The 17,577-nt window shown below is 38.2% G+C and overlaps 4 protein-coding genes across 4 annotated transcripts; 2 read left to right on the top strand and 2 right to left on the bottom strand. All coding sequences in view use genetic code 12, as the record gives it.

The window, feature by feature from the left end:
* Window positions 1–278: 278 nt before the first annotated feature.
* PICST_51763 (predicted protein) lies at window positions 279–944 on the top strand (the record flags this gene model as incomplete). Its single annotated transcript, XM_001387624.1, has 1 exon — window positions 279–944. A coding segment is annotated over one exon (666 nt), but the record flags the coding sequence as incomplete, so codon positions are not given.
* A 307-nt stretch (window positions 945–1,251) lies between these two features.
* On the bottom strand, window positions 1,252–2,564 carry MPG1 (Mannose-1-phosphate guanyltransferase (ATP-mannose-1-phosphate guanylyltransferase) (GDP-mannose pyrophosphorylase) (CASRB1)). Its single transcript, XM_001387210.1, has one exon. It carries the CDS (start codon window positions 2,529–2,531, stop codon window positions 1,443–1,445), a length of 1,089 nt encoding a protein of 362 aa, XP_001387247.1. The 5' UTR covers window positions 2,532–2,564; the 3' UTR covers window positions 1,252–1,442.
* A 1,966-nt stretch (window positions 2,565–4,530) lies between these two features.
* On the top strand, window positions 4,531–6,090 carry DIP5.1 (dicarboxylic amino acid permease; the record flags this gene model as incomplete). Its single annotated transcript, XM_001387623.1, has 1 exon — window positions 4,531–6,090. A coding segment is annotated over one exon (1,560 nt), but the record flags the coding sequence as incomplete, so codon positions are not given.
* A 920-nt stretch (window positions 6,091–7,010) lies between these two features.
* Window positions 7,011–8,771, bottom strand: SUT4 (sugar transporter protein; the record flags this gene model as incomplete). Its single annotated transcript, XM_001387209.1, has 1 exon — window positions 7,011–8,771. One exon carries the CDS (start codon window positions 8,769–8,771, stop codon window positions 7,119–7,121), a length of 1,653 nt encoding a protein of 550 aa, XP_001387246.2. The 3' UTR covers window positions 7,011–7,118.
* Window positions 8,772–17,577: the final 8,806 nt, after the last annotated feature.

Raw genomic sequence — 17,577 nt, 5'->3', positions numbered from 1 at the left:
TTATAGGCCAATGAAAACAAGATTGCTTTACATTTTTATTGTTCTTTCTATAAAAAAAGATGTTTAGAGCAACTGCTTCATCAGCTTCATTGTTGACAAGAAATGTTGGCCGTAGATTTATTCTGAGGTCGTCTCCGCGTCTTCTCAAAGCGCCAATTAAGAGCAACAAGTTAGTCTATGGTTTAGGAGGATTGACTATGGCTGGTGTGTTTGCCTACTTCAACCAACAGACACAAAAAATTGAGTTGGATACTAGTATTGAACCTAAGGAAGATACTATCACTGTTGACTCGTCTATTTCTCCTTTTCCTTTAACGATTCAGGAAGCCAAGCAGGCTAATGTTCATGACGATTTCCAACTCTTGGGCCATGGAGTCAGATCAGTGACTTTCGTTTCTTTCAAGGTCTACGGCATTGGTATATACATAGCCAAAAAGGATGTCAAAAAAGCCCATGACTTGTTATTGGGAGATTTGTCCTCTTCCCCCGATGGTAAATTGGAAGACTTGTTGAACGATGCGGAAAAATCAGTTGAAATTGTAGAAAAGTTGCTTGACAGTGGAGTTCGTTTCTTGGTCAGATTATCGCCTGTGAGAAACACCGACTTCAACCACATGAAGGACGGACTTATCAAGTCTATCTTAGCCAACCCAAAAAGTAAAGAAAATAGAGAACTTGTTGGAGAGGGATTGGATCAGTTGAGAACTGCCTTTTCGGGCCGCAAGGGTTCTGTTCCAAAAGATCATTTACTTTATTTCGAGATTCTCCCTGGCGGCAAATTGTCGGTCTCGTACGAGAATCCAGTAAAGAAGTCAATTGCTGAAATGGGAGTTGTTCAAGAGCCACTTGTGAGTAAGATCTTGTTTTTGCTGTATCTCAGTGGTAGAAAGCCATTATCGGAATCTTTGAGAAAAAGTTCTGTCGAAGGATTGGCATCGTTGTAAAAAGTGATAAGAAAAGAATGTAAAAGCTTGTAAATAGATACTTATGTTTGAATTATGATAAACTATAACAGTACAACTTTACCAAAGGAAAGCAAATTCAAAGGATCATAGGAATATCCTACGGAAGAGAGCAATCTGAGATTGGCAAGCATCGTAGAATCCAACCGAATTTAAAAAGGCCAAGCATTAATGGCTGCAATAAGGAACGTGAAGAAAACGAAGGTGAGATTTACAATGTCCAATGCTTGCCTGAATAACTTTGTATGCTCCATCAACGAGGCCACGGAGATGTTACAATTTTGATTGAGAATGTGAATTATAAAATCTCCAAATGTGTATTTTGTTGGGAGCGAATCAACACTTCCAACGGTATTTAATAATGTAGTTCCATGAACGATTATGACCTAAAAAGTAAAGAAGTAAGTTTTCCATAACCATGGATTGGGTTTATATAGTGTAGTTAAAATACAAGTTCAAAGTAGTCACAAAAGTAGCTGCTCACATAATAATAGCTTCATGTTCAACATTGGAAGAAATAGACTTGTGAGGTAAGACCTTGGCACCGTTGACATAGATCTCGTTCTTGACTTCAACGTCGTCACCCAAAACGGTAACACCTTCGGTTCTAGCCCACTTACCGATTCTGGAGTTCCATCCAACAATGGTGGACTTAACCCAGGCGTGGTCCTTGACTTGCGAGTTGGCCAACAAGACAGATCTCTGGATTCTGGCACCTTCACCGACAATTACATTAGGACCAATGACAACATTAGGACCAATCAAAGCAGATGGGTGAATTTTGGCAGTTGGGTCGATCAAGACATTACCACCGTGGACAAACTTTTCAGAAGATAACTTTTCTGGAGACTTCTTGGACAAAGATGTCAAGTACAAACAGGTACCAGAAAGGAAATCCTTTGGTTGACCGACATCCATCCAGTAGCCTTCCAAGTCGAAGGAGTATAATTGGTTCTTTTCAACCAAAAGTGGGAAAGTTTCCTTTTCGATGGAAGTAGGCTTCATTTCGATCAAGTCAATGACGGATGGGTTCAAGATGTACAAACCAGCGTTGATTCTGTTACCGACGAATTCAACTGGCTTTTCGACGAATCTGTCAATCAAGTTAGGGGTGTCTCTATCATGCACAATGACACCATACTTCGATGGTTCGTCAACCTTGGTAGCAACAATGGTACCTTCACCACCGTGGGCCTTGTGGAAAGCAGCCAATTCTTCGAATGGGTAGTCACAGATGACATCAGAGTTCAACACGAAGAAAGGAGAGTCGTCCTTCTTCAAGACTTCTTCAGCCAACTTCAAAGGACCAGCAGTGCCCAAAGGCTCTTCTTCAACGGAGAAGGTAATGTTGACACCATATTCTTCTTCGTATTGCTTCAATGTGGAGACCATAACTTCTGGTCTGTAGTTGACAGCAAGGACAATGTCGGTGACACCAGCATTGGCCAAGGCTTCGATTTGGTGCAAAATCATGGGTCTGTTACCGAATTCCACCAATGGCTTTGGCAAGGTCAAGGTCAAAGGTCTCAAACGTGTACCGTAACCACCTACTAAAATCAATCCCTTCATTTTGTATAAGTTCTGCGAGGAGAAGTAATGAGTATAACCAACAAATTAGTTATGTTCAAAGAGCAAGAAGAACAAAATGGTGTTTTCAAAAAATCAAGGCTTCTGCGAAGTTTATATATACACAATGGATTCGAGACAGGTGGTATCTCTGAAAATTTCGTCTTAGAAAATTTCGTCCATTACCAGACACGCATATTTTTTTTCTCGCATTTCTCTGTAAACACACATTGACCAAAAATAAATACACGACTTAACGTGGTCTGCCAAACAAAACCAGCGTGTCCAAAGCTGGTAACAAGAAAATAATCGTGGCACACGCCAACACGCTGCTTCCACCTCTGGTCGAGGGCTCTGGCCCACGTCGTCTTGATACACTGTGCTTGTTGCACTTGCCCGACCAAGAATCTTGCAAGCGAAGACGTCAAAGTTGTGGTATCTCCATATTGTTCCTCCCGCACCTCATCGCCAGAACTCTATTCTTCACCATTACATCACGAAATGTTGCTGGCGCTTCTACGATTTCAGTTGGACGTCTCATGCACAATCAACTCTCTAATTGTACACACACCAGTACGGTGTGGTACGAATTTGGAATTTTGTGTTAATCATCAATATATAGGAGCTACTGAACTTTTTTCGAGTTTAAGCAATAGCCGATTTCACCCGCTATATTGTCTACCACGCCAAAACATCAATAAAGACCACGACTACCGACGCGATTCATGTCATCCACGTTGTCACATTCAAAGCCACTGCGGTTGTCACTGCTGCGTTTCGCCCACTATATTGTTCGAGATGGAACAAGATTCTTCTTTCGTGGTACCTGAAAATGTGCGATAATGCCGTATGGAAAGTTTTTCCTCGTCACCAAATAATTTAGTCCGAAAATTCTCCGCCGTTACTGAGAACAATAATCAGACGTCAGTCACTGGAGCAACCTGCAAGCTGGGCTGTTAACCCAGTCTAGTTAAATCATCCGTAATCTTAGCCATGTCTCTGTTTGACAGAAAATAACACTTCTATCTGAACAATAGCACCACCATGTATTAATCACATGATCAGATTGTAATTTGCCAATGAGGAAATTAATCCAGCCGCAATTACGTTTGGTGCACTATAAAAAGAATTTGGACGAAAATCCTAAGTTGTAGTTACCTGTAGTGTCATCTAAAGAGCGCCATGACATTAAAATTCTGAAAACTGATATAAGACCAAAGTATGCACTCGCAGTTGCCTGGGCATTTTAGATTTGGGAGTCTATGCTTGCAATGAGCAAAGAAGGTCTTTGGTTCTGCAGAATTTAATTCTGCGTCTCTATTTGGCCCATCAGCTCTAGGTTCTTATTTCTCCATGTCATACAATATAATCTCTTGGTAAGCGAAATAGACAGCGGTTACTATCGAAATAGACAGCGGTTACTATCGAAATATTCTTCGATTACAATGCACGCTAATTGAGATTTGCGTTTATCCCTACAAATATCGGAAAGTTCCTAAAATGTGGCACACCAGTAATACGAGAAGTCTATTTTGACAAGGAGAGTCAGTGAAGCACGAAGGGTTTCAATCCCGATTAAATTTTATATCTGTGAGATCAACCGTGCTTAGAAGCTGTGGACAATTTCTAATATAAATTGGATATTGTTATATGGCTCTATTCTCGTATTTCTAAAAATTACCTATCATAGCTATTATTTCCGCGCTTGACTTATTTTTCTATACTAGTTCGTCTTAAAAAATTGAGGTTGCAGAAAACTGTGGATGCAAAATCAACTTGCTAGTAATCTGAGTGCGCTCGAAGTTAGACTAGTATAAGTATCCTATATTTTTCATCTTATTAACAATGATTTAACTGTCACTAAGAAGATTTTCCTACAGTTTTAAAGATGGGTATCACTGATATTTGGAGTAAAGGAGGTAAATCCACATCGGACGATGCTATATCTAGGGATTTGGAGGAATTGGTCGAATTCAAAAGTGGAGGTGAGCAAGTGGAGGTGAATGAAATAACTGATGAAGATTCAATCTTTAAAGAAGACAGGGAAAGATTGTCCAAAGACCTTCATTCTAGACACTTGCAAATGATTGCGATCTGTGGAGTATTTGGTACTGGTATCTTTCTTAGTTCAGGAAAGGTTTTTGCACTCACAGGTGCTGGAGGTACTTTCCTCGCCTATGCTTTGATGGCAATTATAGTTGGAATTAACCAGATAGCTATTGCGGAAGTTGCAGCTTTAATGCCGACTTCTTCTGCCACTGTTAGACACTTAGAACATTTTGTTGATCCGGCTCTAGGATTCGCCTATGGTTGGATTTCTGTCTGGCAAAATGTCATGCCTGGTGAAATTGCTGCAGCCTCAGTTATTATAACATTCTGGACAGATATCAATTCTGCTGCTTGGATTAGTATTATTATTGTTGCACTTATCGCCGTTAATTCATATTCGATGAAGTTATATGGAGAAATTGAGTTTTCATTTGCCATACTTAAACTTACTTTGTTGACAGGATTGATTATAGTTTCAATAGTCATTACAGCTGGTGGAGGCCCAAATCATGAGTCTATTGGATTTAGATATTGGAGGGATCCGGCACCATTTCTTTCTTATTTGACAACAGGAAGTCTTGGCAGATTTGCAGCCTTTTGGTCCTCGTTGAATTCTGTAGTTTACTCGTTTGGTGGAGTGCAATCAGTTCCAATATTAGCTAGTGAGGTCAAATACCCTAGAAGAGCAGTTTTCAAAGCTTGCAAAAGAATCTTCTTTAGGGTTTCGATTTTGATGACCTTGGCAGTGTTGTGTTTGACCTTAATTGTTTCTCCAAGGGACAAGAACATCACTTCAGGTTCAGGAAATGCAAAATCATCACCTTATGTTGTGGCTATCCAAAATGCTGGTATTCCCGCATTACCCCATATTGTGAATGCTGTTGTCTTTACTTCGGCTTTTTCTGCTGCTAATGCTGGTGTTGTCCAGGCTTCTAGAGTTCTTTTCGCTTTGGCTGTCAAACGTCAAGCCCCATCTTTCTTCTTGAAGACCACCAAGAGAGGAATACCTATCTATGGTTTGGCACTTGTTGCTGTATTCATGCCCTTGTCTTACATGTCAGTGTCCAAAACTGCAGCAACGGTTTTCAATTGGTTCCAAAGTTTGACCTCTTCAAATTTGTTATTAGGATGGATTTTGATTGGGGTCAACCATGCTTCACTTCATAGAGCTCTCAGAGCTCAAGGCTACTCCAGAAGCAATTTACCTCATACAGTGCCAGGAGGTGGTTATGCAGGTTACTTTTCAGTAGTCGTATGTTCCATTTTGCTTTTGACCAATGGGTACACAAATTTTGTACATGGACATTTTGACATCGCCAGCTTCTTTTCTTCCTACTTTATCTTGCCATTGTTCTTTGGCTTGTACGTGTTTTGGAAATTTTTCAAAAGAACTGAATTCATTACACCCGACAAAGTTGATTTACACTCTTTGTTCCTTGACGTTGAGAGGAACCCTGAGCCTCCACAAGTGCCATTACGTGGATGGAAATGGATAACAATATTATGGGATTGATCAAGTGGCTATAAATATAACCAAAACGAATTTGTTATGTTATGAATGAAATTGCTTTATTGCTAGTAGAGGATGATTGGATAATATTATCTACTTAATTGAATGCTTTCAAAGGACGTCCAGAAGCTAAGTACCTGGGGTATAGAAAAGAAAACAAGCTGTACTTAGAAAACTAAGTTTGTTACATAAATTTGTAGAAACTTGAAGTTCAAGATTCAAAGAGCGTTGATATCCATTGAAGCCTACTCTTATCAACACTTAGTACAGTAGATCCCGTAAAGATTAACCTTCCTTAAGAAACATGAGCCAGTAGAAGATTTACTTCGGCCAAATGCTCAATCTACATGAGCATTATTAACTATATGGCCCATCACGTTTGTTAAGACCATTTAACGTATTGTGTATCTAACTACCTCCTAATGCAGTATCAATGTAGTTGCGAGAAACATTTTTTGGTTGTCCTCGTTGCAATTTGATCTCTTACGGCGCAGGGACGTTCATTTGCGCATTATTTTTGGATTTTCCGGTTCAAGAATTTTAGTCCGAAGTTATCAATCATTTTTCTTACAACTAGTAACTACAATCGTGTTTTTTTCATAAATTTGAATTTATTAGTAGCTTTGACCAAATAAATGTTACCCTTCGAAGTGGTGGCTAATCATATGTACCAGTATTGATACTCTGTGAATTTTTTTGCTGTAGCATTGCATTTTCGCAAGTATCCTAGAAACTTACCTAACAAAACGATATATAAGTTATATAATCCATAAAACATCAATATTTATAAAAGTTCCGTATTCATATAATGCATAACCGGAGTTAGTATTGATGCCATTTAAAGTCTTTGAGGTTTATTCTTCGTCAGCACATAATATATTGAGTTACTCTACTATAAAGCCGAGAAGTCGTATATCAATCTTATCATAATCGTTCATTAAAGTTCATTTAAAAGGCATTGCCTTTTTGTAAATCTATAGTCTATATTTAAAAATTCAAAAATCATTGGGAATAAAGCATTAACCATAAAGCTAAACTTGCTCTTGCTCTTTTGTTTCGGCACCATAAGTAGAGTTTTGCATTTGTTGTTGTGCAGAAGGAGGAACCCATGCACCGGATTTCCATGGTGCAATTCCCTCAGCGTACAACTCATCAACTTCTTCCAACGACAAACCTTTGGTTTCGCTGACAAAGAAGTAGACATAGAAGAACGAAAAGAGCAAACAACCAGTAAACACAAAGCCGAACTTGAAGTTGATGGCGTTAACAATGAATGGAGTGCAGAATGAAATCAAGAAACCCCACATCCAGTTAGCGGCAGTGGCAATAGACATAGCCTTGGATCTGATTCTCAATGGATATGATTCGGAAATGATTGTAAAAACACCTCCAGCCCAAGTACAGGCAAAGAAGAAGATGAACAAACAAGTGATAAAGATCATAGCATTACCAGACAGTTGACGGGTGTTGTCGTTATCTACTACTCCATCAATGAACAAATGAGTTGTACCAATGACAGAGTAAATGATGAAACAAACGAACATACCAGCAGAACCGACTAACAAACATTGTCTTCTTCCAAATCTTTCAATGGCCCAAATACCAACAAATGTAGAAAGAAAGTTGACTGTACCTAAGATGATGGAAGTCTGGAAGGAATCTTGCAAACCAACAGCTTGGAAGATTGTAGTTCCGTAGTAGAAGAAATAGTTGACACCAGTTAATTGCTGCAAAGACTGTAAGATAATTCCCATGATAACTCTTCTGAAAATAGCTGGTTTACCGGTAATCAATTCCATCCACGAAGCAGAACCTGCAGCAGCTTCTCTGTCAATACCAGCTTGAATCAATTGAACTTCAGTGTAGACACCTGGATCTTCTGGAGACAACTTGTTGGATCTTGCAAGGGACTTCTTGGCTTCTTCGATTCTCTTCTTTTCAATCAAGAATCTTGGGGATTCTGGCATAGCCAACATACCAACAACTAAGAAAATAGCCCAAAGGAAACATAAACCCAAAGGAACTCTCCATTGTCTTGAATCATTTAAATCTTTGGTTCCATAAGTGACACAGTAACCAATGAAAATACCTAAGGTGATGCATAATTGGTAACAGTATACCAAAGTACCTCTCAAATGCTTGGGAGCACTTTCACTAATGAACATTGGAGACAAAACCGAAACAGTACCAACAGCTAATCCTGTAACTCCACGTCCAATTGTAAGTTGATACCACTTATCTTGGGACGAGATCTGGATGATTATACCGACGACATAGACAACCATAGCTGAAATGATACCAATTCTTCTACCGTAAACATCTCCTATCTTAGAAAGGAAAATACCACCAATTGCACAACCAATGTTAAAAATGGAAACAATCAAACCGACTCTGATATCAGACAAATATTTTCCTTCAGAACCATCTTGACCAAATCTGGAAAGGAAATCAGACATATTAAGGAAACCGGAAATAGTACCGGTATCGAAACCGAATACGAAGCCACCGAAGGCAACCAACATGCAGAAGAAACAAACCAAGAGATAGGCTTTGATACCTGTTGCTGGAATAGAAGCTAAATCACTTTGGCTATTTGAGGACGAACTTTGCTCAACTTTATCTTCGAGGATGGAAGAACCATCGATTGGGGTTTGAGCACCCGAGGGTAAATCTTGTGAGGACATTGTATTGAATAATGTGTGATGATGAGGACATAAAAGTAACTGGATTGCAAAATAGGGTTTCTTCCGGTTGATATTTATACTCGATTGAATGGCTGCAATATTTGATTGATGGCTGAGGTAAAATTCTCAAGCCGGAAAATACCCAAAAAATAATCTTAGTGACATGCGCAAATGACATCTCTGCGCCCCCAATTCGGAAGAGATTTTCAAATTGCAATGAGGCTAACCCAAGGGTATTTCTCACAACTACATCGATGTTGCACTAGGAGGTATTTAGATATGCTTCAATGAATATCTCAAAAGTATGAGAAGCCCTATACTCAATATTGGCAATCTGCCTTTCAATTGGGCTGGCCCAAGGACTTCTTCCAGCATGGACCTCGACCTCCTTCTATTACGGAAAAACTATATGATCACCTTTTGCGCCTTGTTAGTCTTCATATCTGCAACAAAAGATCTGTATGTTGCATATTCCAAACTTCCTGAAAGTTTGCTGGCGTATGGGGTGACTTTTACATCCGGGATTGTAAGGCTGGGTATAATTGTCATGTTTCGGGGAAACCCGGCATATTGGTCCTCAATCTGATACTGCGCTAAAAAAGAAATTTCAAATTTCGGATAAAAATTGAATGTTCCGGAAAAGAAACGCACGCAATTTCTGTGCATCTGTCATGTTTCTGGATAGTTATCGATACATTTCCTACAGCGAATACCTCGGTAGATAATCCAAATTACATCATAGAGCTTTCACGTTGAAAATTGTATACATTAAAAGCAGACGGTCTACCACTTGCTGCAGCAACCTTTTTGTGCAAGACTGGGAAACGGATGCTTTTTTTCCTGGCTCATTGATTGGGTGCAAATTATTGATCTGATTTTCAATGAAGCCAATTCAAAGTTATTACCTCAGAAGTGATTACAACTGCTTGGAAAATAGCTTTTCATGACGAACCCACGTAGGAAAGTCCTTTAAATTTATAACTGTATAGAAAAGTCGATGACGATTCAATCTAAACTTTTTCTACGTATATGTCACGAAGGTGCATCTGTACTACTCTACTGAGCTTCATTTTTTGATGCGAAATCATTTGAATCGGAATTTATATAATACCAGATACTTCCAATACACGGATATCTTCTCGGAATAAACTATTTCGCTATCTATCTATACTTTACTGTAACAGAACTCATATCAACATTGGTCTTCAGCTCAATATATCTCAACAAAATCACCATCTTCGTGACAAATCATCAAATGGACAGAGTTACTTGAAGGGTAAGGTCTGTTGCCTTCGGTCTAACAATTACAAAAGAAGGTTCAGATAAAGAAGACCGTTGTTCCCAGCAAATTCTTGGACCTTCGTTGAAAGGAAGGTAAGCCTATCTAAACTTGTTCAAATTGGTCCATAATATTGGCCCGAATTCACGAGAGTCATCTCCGTAAAACTCCTGTGATCTATGGTGGTGAAAGTACAATAAGCAACAGTAGTACCTTTGCCAATAAAGATTGGTAAAAGACCATCTTGCCACCACCAACTGACAAAGTGGTTTTCTTGGTTGCAACTCGAAAGTTGATTGGGACACTTGGATAAAGACGCAATTCCTCGTTGATGAAAAACTTCAAATATCGAATTTCTTCAAAAATTCGAAAGAAATACCTTCAAGCTTGGGGTTTTCACCGCCAAATGCTTCGTGAACTTCCCTTTTAAACTATTCGAAGATTTGACGATTTCTTGCCAATTCATAGAAAGTGAAACTCAATAGTCCGAAAGTGATATCTCTTCCAGCGACCAAAATGTTCAATAGTTGATCTTGCAAGATAGTTAGATTTCTGGTTTGCTAGGTCAATTCATACAAAAAGACATGTCCATCTCCAGATATTTTTCTAATTGATATGGAGCGAAAGACAATGCCCAATTGATATAGTACTTCTTAGCATCACAGTCTTCGATTTCCTAGTTGTTAATGAGCCAGTAAAATTGCTAGATGCATGCTCTAGATGCCAAATAGTTCTGACTCAAGTTTAAGGCGGCAGCAAAGTCTGATCTACCGTCAATATCATTCGGTGGAGATCCGATGCCATACAGTCAACGAACAAATCCTGAAAATATCGCCCTTTGCTATACAAATGAGTTCGGCAAAAATTAAATGAGGTTCCAAAGCGTTTCAGCAACCTACTCCCTGTCAAACTGGGGTCTTAATATACCTCACCATCCTTAGCCATCCAAAGTAAATACAATTGAGCGTCTCTGAAATCAAAAGCAAAGTCATTGAATTGTGAGACCATAAGAGCTCTTAAGTTTTCGGGCTCAATGGTTATCAAAACTCTAACGCCAAATAACCCTAAGAAGAAAGTTTTGACACCCAAATTCGTCAAAGACTCCAACTGCACTGTCAATCAATGTTCCTTGAGTTTCAATGTATTAGGCAAAAACGGAATACCGAACCATTTAAGAACAGGGTTCTATGAAATCTCCTTGCGGCCATGCTTCCTTATCAGCAACTGTTCTTGGATGTACTGGAAGAGCGGAAGTACCGAGAAGGCAAACTACGACCACCACTTGGTAAGGTAACATAAAACAAGTTCAGCAGACATACTTGATGTGTTTCGATTTATGAGGTTCGAAATCTAAGAACACATATCGCATATGTATTATATCATCAAGCGACAAGGAGCAACGACAAGGTCTTTGAGGTCGACAATTTGTAGGAGATAGAGCGGTTTTATGAAATTACAATCCACCATGAGTACACCATAGGATTGCAATGGGATCGCCTACTAAACTGCTAATGGATATAGCTAAAACGTGCCACGGCAAATAATATGTTCCTTTTTCTACTTGGCCAAGAGATTTGAAAAGAGATCGCACACTTTGATAGCCTCCAAGACATATACAGTACTCCAAACGACAAGCAAAAGGGAAATACGCATGTACGTAAAATTTATATTCCAGTAGATATACTGTATATTTGAGATCTGCTAACTCACCCAATTAGCAAATTAGTTAATCTATCTCTGGGCATATTCTATCTATACTTATAATAAAGGATTTCGACTTTCGCCGGATAAGCTGTCCCTTTCACATGGACAACTGCTCGTCTCTATCTTATTCAGTACCATCCCTTGGATTCTTCTCCTGGTCTTATCTTAGTACTGGTCGATATCTCAGATCAATACCAACATAAAGTCTCAATCACAAGTTCGTATTTTCTCAGTGTCTCCTCTTTTAAGGAATATGCTCAGATTCTTTTTCTTCATTAGACGTAAATCGTGAATTTCAGGTTTACATATCAAGGTCGTAGGAGTCATCTAGTGGACGAGGATAACCGGCCTGTTGAAGATGACTGCCTTCCCATGAACCCATGAAATTTGAAAAAAGCGTAGAATTCCGAATGGTCTGGATCTCGTTCAGATTTGGGAACTGTATGTGCGACGTCTTTCGGACGTCTCCCTTTCGAAAGAATCATTGCAAAGAACGTAGAGTGGGTTATGACCACAACTGAGACGCTATATAGAGGAACAGTAACTGTTCATCTTAAGTTCTTCCTTATTGCAGCAATGTATGACCTAGATAACTTTCAAATACAGAAAACTCTAATCTAATAAAATAGCATTCGTTCATTCACAGAGAGATAGTTTTTCATGAATTGGTTCTGATCGTGGATATATATAGAGTTAACCCAAGTTCACCAGGACTCCGCTTGAACTTCTGGTACTCTCTATTCTGAGTTTAGTCTTCTGATATGGGCTTCTCTCTGGCAGATTGACTCGGCCATCTTAATCTGTAGCCACTAGTCAGAATATGGTGTAGATGTTATTATAACTCCTGTAATAGCAAGGAAGTTAATTCCGTCGCTAATAAATAAGAACGAGGATGATAATTAGAGGAATTCACTCCCGTAAATATGGAGGATTATATTTTTCAAATGAGGATCATACTTTTTGCAACTGGAACATATTTTCAGCAATAGACGCATTTTATATAAGGATAATAAAAATAAGGGATGGCACATAGAGTCAGCGACATCCATATTGGAGGGGTCTCGATATCAGGTTTAGCATATGCATATAATTTTCGTATAGGCTATTTACTAAGGCTATTTTTATATCCACAGTATTTCTTTCTTTCATCTGCTTTCATCTAGATGAAGTATATGCACTGTATTTTCCAATCAAAGTTCGCACCCTCAATTCGGATGCAACCTCGTAAACGGGGTTCCACATATTAAGAATTCACAGTCAGCATACATTAAAATTGCAATATGATGAAAAATGAATGGATATTAATAAGAAATCTTTCATAAACCTCTCTTTGAATGAGGTCAATTATGCTAGCGCCACAGGTATGGGGTAAATAAAATGTTGCTATTTCACTGGATATAGAGCAGGTGACTCTTTTCCCTTAGTTTATTGGTTCATCCTCAGCCAAATTCAAGCATGCGTGGCTTCTGTTTAAGATATAAGAGGCAACGTCATAGGCTATGGCGGTAGCCCAACTTTCTTGATTGGGAAAATTCTTTTCCCGTTATCTCAATTTCCAAATTTGATAGTGTTCAAGCTCTTAATCTGCTAAAAAATGACCGAAGAGAAAGAAACTCAAATTGAAGAAACAGAACTACTACAAGAAGATAATGTCTCATCTTATAATTCACCTAAGTAACTGGATACAATATCAATTGATTTGTTAATGAATGTATTTCCTAAGAGGACTACCAGAAAAAGATAGATCTAGTTTAATCTGATCATGACAAGGAGAAAGTTTTTCGATTTCTTTCTTGAGTATACCACTCCAATTGCAGACACTGTTCGTCAAGTTGGCTAACATGTCCGCATCGGTCAGAAGTGGGTGGAAGAGTTCAATAAAAGTGAAATGGAGAAACTCCTTTGTCCATAGCCAGGGCGCATTCCTGTTCCAAAGTATGAACAGCGATCATAAGAGATTTCTTCACAATTAGGTAGATGAAGATGTATCGATTACTTTGGAAGAGATCATGAAACAATTAATCGATAGATTTGAATGTTTGAAGGTGACCAAATCTACTCTTATGAAAGAAGTCTGTACCTTCTCTTTCAATTTGTCAAGAATTGATATATATGCAGAAAAACTCGGGGCAGAGACTAGAGATTAGGTACCCATATTTCAAACATTTGCAAGATCAGTGAATTGAATGCTTCTCCAATTGTGATTTCATAGACGAAACAAGCTTGATTTCAACTTGAAGAGAAGTGGTGGATGGCCTAGTCATCCAATTGTCAAAACTCCTACAACATGAAAGTAGAGTAGAACTACGTTGGGAACAATCTTCTATGGTGGTTTAGTTGAAGTGAGTCTCAACATGAGTGAATTTGGAGCAAAAAGAGAAAGAGGAAAGGTGGAAGCTCTGGAGCTTCTCCTAGCGGAACAGTTACCGGCCCTTTAACTTCAACATCTTGCTTTTCGTTCATTCGGCGTACATTTTCTGAGACTTTATTAGCCTTCAATTGTGAAAAGTATTCGAACTTTGAAACAAAATATATATGTATCTAGAACGCCAATACTCATAGTTCAATGCGTGTTGGTTCATATTGTATCTCATCTTCTTGTAGCAAATAATTGTTCTTCAATATTAAACGTACACTTCTTAGAATTATCGCCGTTTTTTTTAGGTGACTTGAGCGAAATCTTGTTATGGGAGGCGTGCAAAGTTTGGATGGAAAATAAATGACAGAACTAAAGGGATGTAATCCAGTAACAAAAGTATGCCACCATATGTTTTGGTGCAGCTAGAGTTTTTCGATTTTATCCCATACTGTTTGCACTCAAACTAGATTCCATGCAACTTTCACCAACTACGCATTCCCCGCCCCCAGAAAAAAGGTGACACAACGATAAATATCTTGGAAATGCATTTTCAGTTGATGGTTTTGCTCTGTATATCAACTTAGAAAGTCTTGACCCTTTCGCTGAAGATGTGAGTGGTTTGATACTATTTCCAACAGAACTTTCTTTCGTATGATTGGACCCAATTCTTGTTTTGTTTTGCGAATATTTTGTAGTTGCATGGTGATCATTTGTCGAAACTGGTTTCGTATTAGAAAATTGCGACATTACCAAAAATTATTTCCAGAAGGTTATTTGCTCCAAAAATATTTTTAACAGACCTTTTTGGGTCCCCCCCTAATTGATAAGCCTCTGTTGTTGAACACTTACACGCTTCATGTAGCAAAAATATTGGTATGGTCTTCTTATGTGGGAAATAGAATGCCTTTTGTAGTTTGTATTAATTTATTTTCGGACATGATGTGTGTTGATATTATCTCTCATTTATTACCAAATATTGGTTGAGTGAAGTAATTATTTAAACTTCAATTTCTCTCATTTTCAATTCACTAATTTAGATTATTTTCCCTCCATGATAAAAATTACTCTAATTTGCAACATTTCTTCTGAACCTTGTAGTTTATTAAGAAACCGGCTCCTACTTGACTCAGTATCAATTTTTAGAAAGAGGTTTTGAAAGTGATGATCTAATCTGTCGAATTTTTTCAATGAGATTTTCTATCAAGACGTTCAGAATATAAGTCACGTGTTTACAAAAATGACTGAAGATCTCATGAATTTTAGGGGACATCATAACTACTATGTCTTCTTGTTGCTGGAATTTAGATTTGAAGATAGTAAGATAGCAAATCTTCAGGTACTACTGGAAACCTTCTCAATTGTTCCTTCCAGCAGAACTATTTCTTTGAGAAGTTCCAAAGAATGATTCAAGTGGTGATGAAATGGTATTGTCCCTACAAGTGCTACGAGTGGGTTCACTGAAGTACATCTATGTTCTAAGATCCCTACTCCTGTAACCCAATTGAATAACAAAATGGCAGGAGTCCTGGGTGGCTTGTGTGAAACTATTGATTACTATTAGTTGTCACAAATGTATTATAATATCAAGATTTTCAGAACATTAAACCAAACTAAAATCGATGCAGCGAGAACTCTTTTAAAAATCTTAATCAAGAAGCTCGGCAATTCATGAAGTGGGTTCACAATGGAAAGGACATATTAATTTTCTGATAGCATGGGGCTCGAAAATCATCCGAGAAGGCAGTTACGAGTATCACCGTCCAAAGAGTATCTGGCAGCACGCTATATTCTTGATTGGAAGATTAGTACATTACAATTGAACAATTCAGCACTTGGTTGAATACATAGAAGCCGGATCCATTGCGTGAGGGATGATTGTTTGTAGATCTGAATTGAAGGTTTATTGTTTTCTATTTTGTAGAAGGAATATTGAAAACATTCAACTAACTAAAGTTGCAAAATTTAAAATTTTGAAGATAAATTTTCAAAAAATTAAACTACTTCAATTCAAGTCAATATTTATTTATTGAAACAACAAATCTATTACTATACTATGCAAAGGTATCAAGATTCTCTTGTAACTATTGTATGTGGTTGTTTGGTGTATATCTTCTCTATGTCAGCGATGTGAAACTTCACCTACGAAATATCCAGTTGGCGAGCTCCAATGCGAGGTCGGTACTAATACACTTTACTATTAGTTGTCACTCCTAAGTTGCATTAACTTGCTGAGTTACTTGATTGAAGAAACTCTCGTTCTGGAATATAACGGTTGGTATATGACCAACTGGAACTTTAACCTGGCGCATTGTAAAAAATGTACCTATCCAGTTGCCGGTATTAGTAGATGTTGTTAGGATATATAACGGCATTCACTAAGGGACTTACGGACTCGGTGTCTCTGACCAAGTTCTTTTGAATCAATGCTTTGATATATGAACTCCACTAACTCTGGTAATAGTCCACTTAGAGCCAAGTGCAAATGAATCAAATATTTCAGTCGACAAAATTTGACAGTGTTCTTCTCGCAGTTATAGTTGTAGTATATACCATTCGCGAGGTATTTCTTAAACCTGAAATTATCTGAATATTTCTGAAGTTCCATTCCAAATAATGGCAGGGAGGGCAGCGTCTGAAGGCAAGTATGATATCACGCTTCCTGTTTGACTCTTTTCTGCCTTATTCACAGTAGACACTGAAAAGAACCAATTTCAGTTGATATGGCGGTAACAACTGGGATTGGAATCAAGATATATTCTGTTATTTCGACACCTGTCTTGTATTGGACCTGGAATATTAGTTTCTCGTTCCTGTTCATGTCGAAGTAGCAGTCACGACTCAGGATGTAAAGTAATTCCCATCACTTTTTGTCAATACTCCACTGGACAGGTAGTAGTTGCAAAAAGAACACTGTCAGCTCATATCTGAATTATAGTAACATTGAAGTTGAAATGCCAAATTTTAGAAGTTGACTCCCATGATTTTTACCAGGACCAAATAGTTACAATTGTGGCATTGGAAATTTTGCTAATGTGCTACCCCTAGTAGCAGCCGTCGGAATAGAAAAAACGATACTCCCTTGGGCAATCAGAAGCCGGAGATAACATTGAGGATCGTTAATAGTTCTTAGATTCAATTAAGTGAATTCATAATTTGAATAAGGACATTGTAATTTACTGCGCAGTAGTTAAGTCTTAATTCCTTCCATAATCGCTCTCTGGGAGTCATTACACGAGTTTATTGACACACAAAGCTCCTGAGGTTATAAAAAAAAATTCGGAATTGCCAAAGATCTTGTTGCTACTAAATTACGAAGATTTCTAAACCGAAAGCTGCAGTAATTGGTTAAACCCTGCCAAATGAGCTTCATAATTTTGCCTGCAAAAATAATCAATTCCTCATAATATTTACGACTGAAAATAACGAAAGTAAAGACTCGAATATAACCGTGTGAAATATGATAT

This window comes from Scheffersomyces stipitis, chromosome 1, assembly GCF_000209165.1.
Source record: "Scheffersomyces stipitis CBS 6054 chromosome 1, whole genome shotgun sequence".
Lineage (NCBI taxonomy): Eukaryota > Fungi > Ascomycota > Pichiomycetes > Serinales > Debaryomycetaceae > Scheffersomyces > Scheffersomyces stipitis.
The sequence above is the reverse complement of the archived record's forward strand: the minus strand, read 5'-3'. Positions and strand labels throughout refer to the sequence as shown.